Genomic DNA, 12,881 nt, shown 5'->3' with positions numbered 1-12,881 from the left:
AGGAGTCTTGCTCCTCAGAGTCTTGAAAGTTAAGGCATGTAAGAAGCAGGCACAGTGCCTGTCATCCACCTCTGTCTGCGGGCGACTGGGTGTGGCTGTGTGCCTGAGGCCTCACTGCCCCCCTCGCCTGGTCTAGAAGCAGTTCTGTCATAAAGTGTTCAACATGCCCTATCTCCTCCTTCCCCCCTCCCTTCTAGAGCCTCCCCAGAGGTCCTGGGTCCATCAATAAACACAGTTACAGTCAAGGAGGAGGAGGAGGAAGAGGAGGAGGAGGAGGAGGTGGCACAACGCTTACTTTTTTGCACAAGATAAATCTTACAAATAAGAAAGCCATAGGCTGGGGATGCAGCTCAGTGTGTACACGGGTCCAGGGTTTAATCCCCTGTGAACTGGATGATCTAAATTACTAAGATGGTTATTTGGAATAGGTGTACTTTATGTTTAAAAAATTAATAAAATAAAAACCAGATTTTTTGAAAATAAAACTGCTATAAAGCCAGTTCATAAATTTTTAAAAAATCTAAAGTGCTTCATGCTTTGAAAATAGCATCCTGTGAACTGTGCTTAATTCCTTTACCACTCAGAAACCCCCTTTTCTGGAAGTTCACTGGGCAGTATAGATTACTTTTCTTCTTTCTTTCTTTTTTTAATGTGTACAGGTGTTTTGACTGCATGTATAAGAGTGCACTATGTGACCATAAAAGAACAGCCAGTGCTCTTAGCCTCTGAGCCATCTCTCCAGCCTCCTATTAGAATAAGAAATTTAATGAGATGATTTTCCCTGGGCCTGAATTCAACACTAAGAGTTGTTGATCCTTCCCACCAGGTCTCAGTGTGGGAGAAATGCAGAAGAAAATGCAGAAGAAATACAGAAGAAAAATGCAACGTGAATCTCTGAGACAGAAAGCTTCTGGAAGCTTCGCCTGACAGGAATGGAAGCATTCCACATCCTTTCCAACTCCTTGCAATGCACACAGGTCTTAGAGCCTTGGTACTCACGGCAGCCTCAATAGACAGCCACTGGAGACCGAGGAACTGCCTCCCACAGTACCCAATAAACAGTGCAGAGTGAGAGGAAAGGGAGCGAGTGTTCCATGGAATATTAGACCCGGACAAGTGTTGCCTTGCGTCAGGCCAAGTGTTTCAGGCTGCTGGTTGTGTCCCTGAGCACCACTGAACAGAAAGCTGGGAGATGAGGAACCTCGTCGCCCCGGTCAGATGTGCCGTGAGGGCAGACTCACCAGGCTCCTGATGCTTCAGCGCCTGCAGATCAAGACTCTCGTTCTCCCTGAAGAACAACTGAAACTTTTCAAATGTCGCTGCGTACAAGCGAGCAGATTCGAACGCTGAGTGAATTGTTTCCTAAGTGGCAGACAGACGAACAAGACTGTTTTCCTTTATCCTTATTATTTTTAGTCATGTGTGTGTGTGTGTGTGTGTGTGTGTGTGTGTGTGTATGTGTGACTATGTGCACGTGAGTGCAGGTGCCCATGGTGGCCAGAGCCATGTGATGCCGTGAAGGAGGTCTTAAGAGATGTGAGCTGCCTGGTATGTGTGCTGGAAATCAAGCTTGGGTCTTCTGCAGGACCACAGCGTGCTTTTAACTCCTGAGCCATCTTCCTCACTTCCAAGGCAAGTTTTCTTAAGTGGAATTCAATTTAACACACACACACACACACACACACACACACACACACACACACACACACACACACCACACTGCATGCATACATAAGACTCAATTCTCTATTTTTCAGCCAGCCAATTAAAAAGCATGCAACATCATTTGGCGCATTCTGTCCTTCCTCTCTTTGCCCGTCCGTCAACTCTCTGACTGACCTCTCTCTAAGCTCTCCACTGCTGTGCTGGTTAGTGTTTGGTCAAATTGATATGAGCTGGAACCATCTGGGAAAAAGAAACCTTAACTGAGGGATTCCTCGTCCCCCATCAGACTGCCTGTATGCAACTTTGTAGTACATTTTCTTATTTAAGGATCCTTGAGGGAAGACCCAGCCCCTTGGGGGCAGTGCCACGTCTGGGCAGGTGTTCCTGGGCTGTATAACAAAGCAGGCTGAGCAGGCTTGGGCGAGCAAGCAGTCAGAACATTTCTTGATGGTCTGTACTTCAGTTCCTGCCTCCTCGTTCCTGCCCTGACTTCCCTGAGAGATGGACCACAACTGTAAGCAGAAATAAGCCCTCACCTCCACAGTTGCATTTGTCGTGGTGTTTCATCACAGAAATAGGAACCTAACTAGTGTAACTGCCCACAGTATGTTTTTACTTATTTGTTCAACTGTGAAACACACACAGAAAGTGGTCTAGAATTGCCTACACCCCAATTCCATAAAATAAAAAAGAAATAAAAATAATAAATAAAAAAAAGAGAAGAAAAAAGCAAAAATCAAGCCCACAGCTAGAGCTCAGCAGTTGTTTTTAGCATAAGTCTATGTGGCCAAACTACTGTGGTCAAATTTATGTAAGGCCCTGAGTTTCAATCCTTGGCAATAATAGATAATAATAATAAAAATTAGTAATGTACTTGTTTTAGTCCCTGTCTCTCCATTCTTCAGTGTGGTAATGTTGCTCATTTGAAATTAATTTGGGTTCCTTTGTTTTTGTTTGTGCTTTATTTTACTCTACCCTGACTCGTTTCAAACTGTATTAAAACATAAACATAGAACAGCTACCCTCCCTACTGTGTTCGCTCCTTGCCTTGTCCGTCATCCTCACCTTCCCAACCCATTTCCTCCATCTCCGACACGAAGCCGTTTCCCTTAGCTTCTGGTTTGTTGACTCCCTCGCTGCCTTTTTTTTTTTTTCTGATATAAAAACGGACAGATGACAGAAATTCAGTTGTCTCTGGCCTTGCTCATCTAACAATCCATCTGGGAAGTCACTCCTGTTAACAGCTATCTTCCTGAATCTTTTGTTGGCTTCTGTATCTTTCTTTTGCGAGGATGCACATAGCTTAGTCAATCATTCTCCCAGGGATGGGTATTTTGATAATTTCCAATGTTTTGTGATTAGGAGCAAGATGCTAACAGTAACCTCACGCATGTGTCCTGTTTTATCACTGATCCTGGGTTTTCAGGCTGTTTTTAAAAGTGGCATTGTTAAAAAACAAATGCACATACAGTTTTTTTTAACATAATGCGATGCTTTTAATGACCTCTGTTATTGTATTTTGCATTCAACAAATCTCTGTATATTGGAGTTTATTTGTTGACTTCCTGCTTTAGGCTACTAGTTTGATATCTATTCATGAGATAGTGCCTGATCTTTTTAGCTGTAGAGTAATATGTTTAATAATAAGTAAGTATACTATCTTTCAAAGGCTTTTTCTTTTCAAATATATGTATTATATATGTATGTATATATTGTGTATGTATGTATGTATTGTGTATGTATGTATGTATGTATTGTGTATGTATGTATGTATGTATGTATTGTGTATGTATGTATGTATATATGTATATGTATGTATGTATGTATTGTGTATGCATGTATGTATGTATTATGTATGTATGTATGTATTGTGTATGTATGTATGTATGTATGTATACATGTATTGTGTATGTATGTATATGTGTATTTAACTTACCAGGGTGACTGTAAGTTTGCCTACCTCTTTGGGGGCAATGGCTGTCTCTATGACACTGAGCCACCCTGTCTTAGGATACTCATTCAATTCTAGTTTGTGTCCTCCACAAAACCTTTAAATTTTCTATATTCATAGCTGAATTTTAAATAGTTCCTATTAGGTTATTACTGTTTATAGTATCTTCTTTTTGTTATTATGAGTGGAAGCCTTTTTCCTTTAAACATTTCTAATATTCTAGAACAGCTTATGTAGTATTGTGAACACTAGGCCCTTGGAAATGGTTTTAACTGATTTTTACGTTACTATACAAAGTAATGAGTTTTATTACATGTGTTAGACATATGTGTCATTACACTCCATTTTATTTCCCCTCCCCCATTTGTCTTTTTGTTTCCAATCTTTACCAATCCCCTTCCTTCTCAAATGGTCCTGCCTCCTGCTTTCATATCACAAGTATCCCCCGCCCCTTGCAGAATCCAAGCTTAACTTCGTGTGTGTGTGTGTGTGTGTGTGTGTGTGTGTGTGTGTGTGTGTGTGTGTGTTGGGGGATGAGGGTGGTCATAAACTAAAAAGGAACCATGAAAGGGGAGGAAAAGATCCTAAAGATGTGCAGGGGAAATAATGAGACTATAATGATCTTTGACGATCTGATACCCCCCCCCCCATGAAACCACCAGAGTCAGCAGGGCATGGTGACACACGCCTTTAATCCCAGCACTAGGGAGGCAGAGACAGGTGGATCTGTGTGAGTTAGAGGCCAGCTATTAGACAGAGAAACCCTGTCTCGAAAAAGGAAAAAAAAAAAACCACAAAAACCCAACAACAACAACAACAACAACAAAACCCCAAAACAACAGCAACAACAACAAGAAACAAACAAAAGCAAAACAAAACAAAACAAAAAACAAAAAAAAATCACCAATGTCAAGTGCGTTTCATAAGCCATAATTTTCTCTATGGCAAGGTTTCTGTGTCAGCTAGTTATTGTAAACAGATTTCCCCTAAATATTCAAATTCATTTTGATCAACATCTGTACAGTAGTCTCAGAGCTTTCAGGGCTTTTGTCTATTTGTTTCTTTATTTTAATGGTCATTTCTTTCCACTCTAGTTGGGCTGGCTATACCTTCCCTATCCTTATTTCTTTTCTATTTGGTCTTCCTTATGATGAGAGTGTACATTAAGGTATTTGATTTATATTACTTTTAATTTATGTTCCGTTTATGTTTCAGTCTGCCTCTGTGTCTTATGAAAGAGTCTCCGAACATATTTGGTACACATACTTTTATATTTCATTACAAATTGTGGGTTTTCAAATAAGGTCTGCCTGCAAAGATGGCCTTTGCTCAGCATCAGAAAACCTGGGCTTCAGAGAGGGCTCTGTCATCATTTATCAGATACTCGGCTCGTATCTGAATACTTCAGGAAAACCTGTGGTTTATGCTGAACATCTGCTTTCCCTCCGGGGAGTCATGCTGGGCAGAGCATGCCTTCGTGTAGGCATCAGTGGGAACTTGGATGTGGAGATGCTAAGCAGCATCCCTGCTGGCCACTGTTTCCGTGGTCCTCACCTCTCCTTGCAGAAGGGATCAAGGGTCTCCACTGGGAGAGGGCCCTGGGGGGCTTGTGCTCTGTTCTCTTGGACTTTATTTCACATGTTGTTTCCTGTTGCTGATCTCACTCTACATGCTTTTACTGTGTTAAGTCACGGCCCTGAGTACAGCTGCATGCTGAGTCCCCAAGGTGTCCACAACGTGTGGTGGTCTTCCACTCACAGGGTCACGGTTCTGCTTTCTTACTGCTTGTCTGTCGTTAGACCCCTGAACAACCCTTTAGCTTGGCCTTTCGGAATCACTGCCTTCTGTCTGGTAGCATATTGGCTTGTTAGGCTTTGTAAGCTAAATTAAAAGCCTTTGTTTAAACTGGACCTGGTGACACACGGATCTGCAATCCTAGCTATTTGAGAGACCGAAGCCAGAGGATCAAAAGCTCGATGCCTGCCTGAGCTACAGGCGAAGCCAGCCGTGGTAACTCAGTAAGACCTCATCTCAAAATAAAGGGTGAAAAGAGGGCTGTGGGTGTCCTTGCAGTATGGTGGAGCATCTTTTGGGCATATGCCCAAAAGTATTATAGCTGGGTATTATAGCTTTCCAATATTCGGAGAAAGCGCCAGATTGATTTCCAAAGTGGTTGTACAAGTTTGCACTTCCACCGGCAATAGAAGAGTGTTCCCCTTTCTCCCCATACTCACTAGCACTCGAGTTCTTGAGCTTAGCCATTCTGATGTATATAAGATGGAATCTCCGAGTCGTTTTGATTTACATTTCCCTGATGACTAAAGGACATGGAACATTTCTTTAAGTGTTTCTCAGCTATTTGAGATTCCTCTGTTGAGGTTTAATTTCTTAAGTTCTTAAGTTTTGGATATTAGCTCTCTGCCAGATGTAGGGTTGGTGAAGATCTTTTCCCAATCTGTAGGCTGCCCTTTTTGTCATATTGACAGTGAGTGTCCTTTGCTTTACAGAAGCTTTTCAGTTTCATGAGGTCCCATTTACTAATTATTGTTCTCAGTGCCTGAGATGTTGGTGTTTGGGTCCATTTGCTCAACTATATTCATATCAGCTTTATTCATAATAGTTAGAAACTGGAAACAACCTAGATGTCCCTCAACTGAAGAATGGGAAAAGAAAATGTGGCACATTTACGCAACGAAATACTCCTCAGCTACTAAAAACAAGGGCATTATGAATTTTGCAGGCCAATAGGTGGAACTAGAAAAAAAAATCATCCTGAATGAGGTAACCAAGACCCAGAAAGACTCACATACTTACTTATGAGTGGACATTAGCCACACAGCACAGGATAAACATACTACAATGCACAGACCCAAAGTAGATAAGTACCAAGGAGGCGCCATGGGAGGAAGCTTGAGTCTCACTCAGAAAGGGAAATAAAACAGACATCTGCTGTGGATGAAGAGAGGGACTGGGTGGGAGGGGGTGGGGGAGGGGGCGAGGGCAGGGACCAGGTGTAGGAAAGCGGGAGTGGGAGGCAGTGAGGCTGAGAGAGAGATGGGAAGCCGATGGGTGGGGATCTCCAGGACTGGCTGGAGGCCTACATCAGGGTAGGCGCCTGGGAGGATGTGGGGTGACTAGAGCTGAGGCTCCCTGCAGTGGGGGATGTGAAGACTGAAACGGTCACCCCCTACAGCCAGGCAGGACTTCCGATGGAGGGAGGGTGGCACCAACCCACCAACAAAACTTTTGACCCAAAGTTTACCCCACATACAAGATATGCAGGGATAAAGGATGGAGCAGAGTGTAAGGAAATGACCAACCAAGGACTGGCCTAGTTGAGACCCACCCCATGGGAGAGAGCCAACCCCTGTCACTATTAATTATACTCTGCTTTGCTTGCAGACATGAGCCAAGCTAACTGTTCCTCTGAGAAGCTCCACCCGGCAGCTGACAGAAACAGATATTGAGACCCACCAGCAAACATTAGATAGAGATCTGGGAATCCTGTAGAGGAGTTTGGGGAAGGATGGAGGGACCTGAACTGGACAAGAACTCCACAGGAGACCGACAGAGTCAACTTACCTAGGTCCATGGGGGCTCACAGAGACTTAAGCACTAACCTAGGTGCATGTGTCGACTGGACCTAGGCCCTACACTTACGGAGCTGATGGCCAGCTCAGTCTTCATGTGGGTCCCTTAGCAACTGGAGCGGGGGTTGTCATTGACATGGATGCAGTTGCCTGCTATTGGATCACTTCCTCCTAGCTGGGCAGCCATGTCTGGCCTCAGTGCAAGAGGATGCTCTTAGTCCTGATGTGACATGAAGTGGTGAGGCAGGATGGCGTGTATGTGTGTGTGTGTGTGTGTGTGTGTGTGTGTGTGTGTGTGTGCGCGCACGCGCGCGCTGTGATTGGTGTGTAAAGTGAACAAATATATAAATTAAAGAGATGAAAAAAAAAAAGATGGCTGCAGATGTAGCTCAGTGGTAGAATATTTGCCTAGCACACATGAGCCCCAATCCTTTCTTTACAGAGGGGGGCAGAACTCATTCTTTGCGCATTTGCTTTGTTTGTATTTTTTGTTGTGAACCTAGCCTTTAACAGCTGAGCCAGCCATCTCCTCAGCATTTTTCCTTTTTCTTTTTGGTTTTTTGAGACAAGGTTTCTCTGTGTTTCCAACTCACAGCAGAACTCATTATTCCTTGTATTTCTGGTATATTCATTTCAACTTGGTCAGATTTTTTAAAAATATGTTTTCTGGTTGCCTGTTTTTTTAGTCTCATTGTTTAATTTTTGATTGTATTAATGACTTCTGCCTATGGCCTCTGTGTTGGTCGTCACCTTCTTCTCCCCTCGCATTGTCTCCATGCTCCTTGTTATTTAATCTGGGTAATTTCTCCTTTAGAGGAGCATACCTCAACTGTGTACTCTCTCCTCAGGATCCGTCTTTGTTTTAGGCTTCTATATAGTCACAAGCAAATCCATAGCAAACACAAACCACCAGTTTTATTTGCTTTAAACTCACTCCTTAGGTGAAGGAAACTCTTTCTGTAGTAGATTCCTTCTCAGCTAACAAATTCCCAAGGTATTTGTGCATTTAAATATGCTTTTTTTCTTCTATAAAACTATTTATTTTAAATTATGTTTTGATCATATTCTTCCCCTCCCCTCCCTACCCGCCCGACCTTAAGTTCTTTCTAAGAAAAAGACAAAAACAAAACAAAACAAAAAAACCCCACCAAACAACAACAAAAACTAATACAACAATAAAACTTCCCCAAACAAGAAAACAAAATAAAACAATACCTAAGCAGGGAAACAAATGAACCAAAACATCAAAAATAAAAGAACAAAATTAGCCAAAAAATAGCGTGCACACAAAACAAAACTGTGTAGTCCATTGTATGTTGGTCCTGAACAGGAAGCCTGCCGTGGAGTGGTTGATACACTCAGTGTCTCTCTATTGGATAAAACTATTAAAATTTGATTTTCTACAACATTGATCCTTAAGGGACTACTTTGGCTCGATAAAAAACTTTTTCTTTTTTCTTCTCATGAGTTTATTGAAAAATAATACTTTATTATTGCCATGCTTTGTGTGTTATCTAAAATGTTACTTTACTTGTTTGTTTATAGTGGGTGTATCCCTGTGTAGATACAGAAGCCAGAGGTCAACTTTAAGTGCCTTCTTCAATTGCCCTCCATTTTGTTTTTTGAGACAGGATCTCTCTTTAAGCCTGGGGCTTACCAACTGGTTAGACCAGCTGGCCAGCAAGCTCCAGGGCTTTGCCTACCTCTGTCCCCTTAGTGCCCAGCTAAAGTTTCAGATGCATGCCATAATGCTCTACTTTTGCATGGGTGCTGCAGGGGTGCAAGCTCAAAGCTCATGTTTGTAAGCCGGCACTTTTCTGACTGTCTCCCCAAACCCCTCTGTGTTGCTTGTATGAAGTTTGAGAAGGTGAAAATGTGTAACTAAGTTTAAGTTTTATAATGCTGAATGTATAATGTAGGACCGACAAGTTGGCAAACTTTATGTCTAAAACACATCGTATAATGGAAGGAAGGCAGTTGAGAGTAGGAGCCACAGTCCTGCTCTGATTTCAGAAGCCCGATTACCCAAGATTGGGGAGAAACAGACCCCACCTAGAGTGGGCTGTCTTTTCCTTTCTCATGCCAATGCTTTGGCATTAAGGTTGGGATAACGGGGCCTGGAGAGATGGCTCGGCGGTCAGGAGAACTGGTTGTGCTTGGGGAAGACTCAGGTTTGGTTCCTAGCGTCCATGTGCCATTCACAGCTGTCTGTGACTCCAGTTCCTTAGGTCCCACACCTACTCTGACCTCCACGGGCACTGCATGCATGTGGCACGTAGGCACACATTCAGGCAAAACTCTCATACACGTAAAATAAATCAATATAACCTAGGTGGTGGTGGCAGTGCACATCTTTAATCCCAGCACTCCAGAGCAAAGGCAGGAGGATCTCTGTGAGCTCAAGGCCAGCCTGGTCCATAGAGCAAGCTCTAGGACAGCTAGGACCTTGTCTCAAAACAAAACAAGATAAACAAACAAAAATAAATCAATCAATCTAAACTTATTTTTAAAATCAGGACACCAAGGTTAAAGAATTTTGTGCGGAATAGTTTGTTCAAAGTCTCTTTGATTTTCATTAATTATTTTCACTTTACGGCCTGTTCATAGCCCCCGCCCTCCTCTCCTCCTAGTTCCCCCTCTGACACCCCTACCCCCACTCCCTTTCTCCCCACTCATCTTTTCCTTCTCCTCAGAGAAAGGGAGACCTCACCCCAACCCCATGGGTACCATCGTACCCTGGCACATCAAGTCACAGCAGGACTAAGTGCATCCTCTTCCCCTGAGGCCAGACAAGGCAGCCCAACTTTGGGAAAGGGATCCAAAGGCAGGCAACAGAGGCAGAGACAGCCCCTGCTCCATTGTTAGGGGACCCACATGAAAAACAAGCTGAGCTTTACTCAGCATCTGAATTGGAGAGGTGTTCAGAGAGGAAAGGAGCTTGCTGCCCAACCTGGTGACCTGAGTTCAGCCTCCAGGACCAACCCTACAAGCTGTCTGAAGCAGGAGTTTCTGGTTTCTTTAAAAACTCATGTGTGTCACGTGATGTTTTTCTGGAAGCTGTCTTGTGAAAGGGCACATGATATTTTGTGGAAAAGTGACATGTGAGAGGGCCCATGATGTTTAGACGAAACATAAATACAACCCCACAGACAGTGAGATGATGGGTTTGCATTGTTCGCTGCTGTGCAAAACTTTGTTGATCTCTGCTTTATGGAGAGAAATATGCCAGAGAACTTCTCCTGGGATTCCAGCAGATTCTGCTGACATGTGCCGAGTCCGCAGGGCTTTGCTGTTTCTGCTGGACTGTGGCGCTGCTATGGATTTGTGTTGTTTGGTGTTTGCTATTGGATTGGATTGCCGGTATCCTGACAGTGCAGAGTGGAAATGGCCCAAGGAACTATGTTTTAAAAGGTCCGCATTCTTTCATTCTCTCCTTCCTCTGGTCAGAAGGGAGGTAGAGGCTTTTGAGAACCCTAAATAAAGTAGGTTTTTTGAAAAACCTAAGCTTACAACTGTCCTTTGACCTCCATGTTTCCTCTGTTTCTCATCGACATCCACACGCAAAATAAAAAAACAACATAGAGTCAGCATCAGTATTTAAGGGTGATGGGCAGAAGCCCTTATATTTAATCTCTAATAGGTCTCAGATAGTTAAATGGTTTCTTAAAGAAACACAAAGCATTTAAGAAAAGATGACTTCAGTCAGAATGAGGCTGGCAAGACCTTGCTCTGCTCTGTGGACCTGCATGGTGTCCCAAGGAACACATGACAGTGGTTTGCTAATGGCAGGCCCCTGTTCTGCCAGACATAATAAGGCTTTAAAAAATGTAATCTTAAGTTTTGCAGCATATTTAAAATGTTTTAATTACATATTTATTCACTTACTTTGTATGATGGCAGTTGCCACCATACACTGATAGATGTCAGAGTAAAACTGGCCTGTAGGAACCGGTTCTCTCCTTCCATCACGTGGCTTCCTGGGCTTAAACTCAGGTCATCAGGTGGCAGCCAGCACCTACCCGCTCAGCCATCTCACCGGCCCCAGCACCTACCCGCTCAGCCATCTCACCGGCCCCAGCACCTACCCGCTCAGCCATCTCACCGGCCCTAGTACACACCCACTGAGCCATCTCACCGGCCCTAGTACCCACCCACTGAGCCATCTCACCGGCCCCAGCACCTACCCGCTCAGCCATCTCACCGGCCCCAGCAGGACAATTTTTAAGGTTTCCACATTATTTTCAGATCTTACTATTTAGACATTAGGGACCTGTCAGTTTCCACAAATAGAACATTCAAGGATAAGAGAGGAAGAATGCACAGTCCTTGATTTCCTACAATTTGGGAATATAATAAACAGTAAAAGTAAATCTACCTTTATTTGCAGGATGATGGTGAGAAAGTTCCTGTCATCCTCAAACACGGAGGACAGGCTTGGCCCGGGGCCGCAGGTCTTCTCCTCAAGCTTTTTGTTAATGAACGGGCTGGTGAAAGCGTCAAAGTATGAGTCAGGCACCAGATTAGGAACGGACAACACAGTGTTTTGAAAATGATTAATTGCCCCAGAAATGCCATCCTGTCAGAGAGAAAACACAACCATAATGTAAGCACAGATGACTGTGTTTAGGAAGTTCTTGGATTTTCTGATAACTAAGAATAATTCATTCTGTGGCTAAAGAGGTGCCTGAGAAATTTAGAGTACTTGCTGCTCTTCCATAAACTGTACTTAAGATCCCATCACCCACGTTGGGCACCTCACAATTGCCTGCAACTCCAGTTCCAGGAGATTTTTGCACCTTTGCTTGGCCTCGTTCTCCTGCATGTACTCTTGCACACACACACACACACACACACACACACACACACACACACACACACACGCACACACACACTAAATGAATGAATGAATGAATAAATAAAATCTGTTTTTTAAAAAAGGAATAACTCAACCAGAGCAGGTGTGTTGACTCTGCAATTCTAAGAATACACCAAATCAGAAGACATGGTTCTGCTTTCAGAGCAAGTATTTTCTGATTGAAATGAGGCAAACTGCTGGGGTGGTGGTGGTGGTGGCGGCGGCGGCAGCGGCAGTGGCTGCAGTGATAGCGGCGCACGCCTTTAATCCTAGTACTATGGAAACAGAGGTGGCAGGATCTCCATGAGTTCAAGGCCAGCGTGGTCTACAGAGCTAAGTCCAGGACAGCCAGGGCTACACAAAGAAATCTTGTTTTGAAAAACAAGACAAAAGAAAGAAAGAAAGAAGAAAAGAATTGTAACACACTATGATAAGGTACATATTTGACCTCTGAACAGAACTCTAGAGGGTTATGGGAGAAGGAAAGCCAAGGGAAACTTCAGGGAAAACGTGAATGATTATTGATATTTGGAAAAATGGCTTCTAGTCTACAAATATAAGCTGAGGTAAAAATTAGACATAGAAACAAAGATTTATGTGCAAAGACATTCCCTGTGGAATTACTCATAATAACTAAAGATATTAGAGAAAGCAAAAATATTAAAAAATGGTGGATTAGGCCTATGAATTGTGATATATTAGTATGTATTAATTATGCAATATATAATTATATAAAATAATATGATATATTAGTAATATATTAATATCTACCATATATATGTGGAAAATGCTATAAGATATTTGCAAGTAATTAATGACA

At 43.0% G+C, this 12,881-nt stretch overlaps 1 protein-coding gene across 3 annotated transcripts in view; it reads right to left on the bottom strand.

Moving 5' to 3' along the window:
• DNAH6 (dynein axonemal heavy chain 6) overlaps window positions 1-12,881 on the bottom strand; it is a 211,276-nt gene that overhangs the window by 179,111 nt on the left and 19,284 nt on the right. For all 3 annotated transcript variants that reach the window (XM_084766547.1, XM_084766548.1, XM_084766549.1), the window contains exons 12-13: window positions 11,582-11,782; window positions 1,242-1,362 (exon numbers count right to left, since the gene is read on the bottom strand). In XM_084766547.1, coding sequence (XP_084622673.1) covers window positions 1,242-1,362; window positions 11,582-11,782 — 322 coding nt within the window. The remainder of the gene's footprint in view (window positions 1-1,241; window positions 1,363-11,581; window positions 11,783-12,881) is intronic.

Source organism: Acomys minous, assembly GCF_964271855.1.
Source record: "Acomys minous genome assembly, chromosome: 17".
Taxonomy (NCBI): domain Eukaryota; kingdom Metazoa; phylum Chordata; class Mammalia; order Rodentia; family Muridae; genus Acomys; species Acomys minous.
The sequence above is the reverse complement of the archived record's forward strand: the minus strand, read 5'-3'. Positions and strand labels throughout refer to the sequence as shown.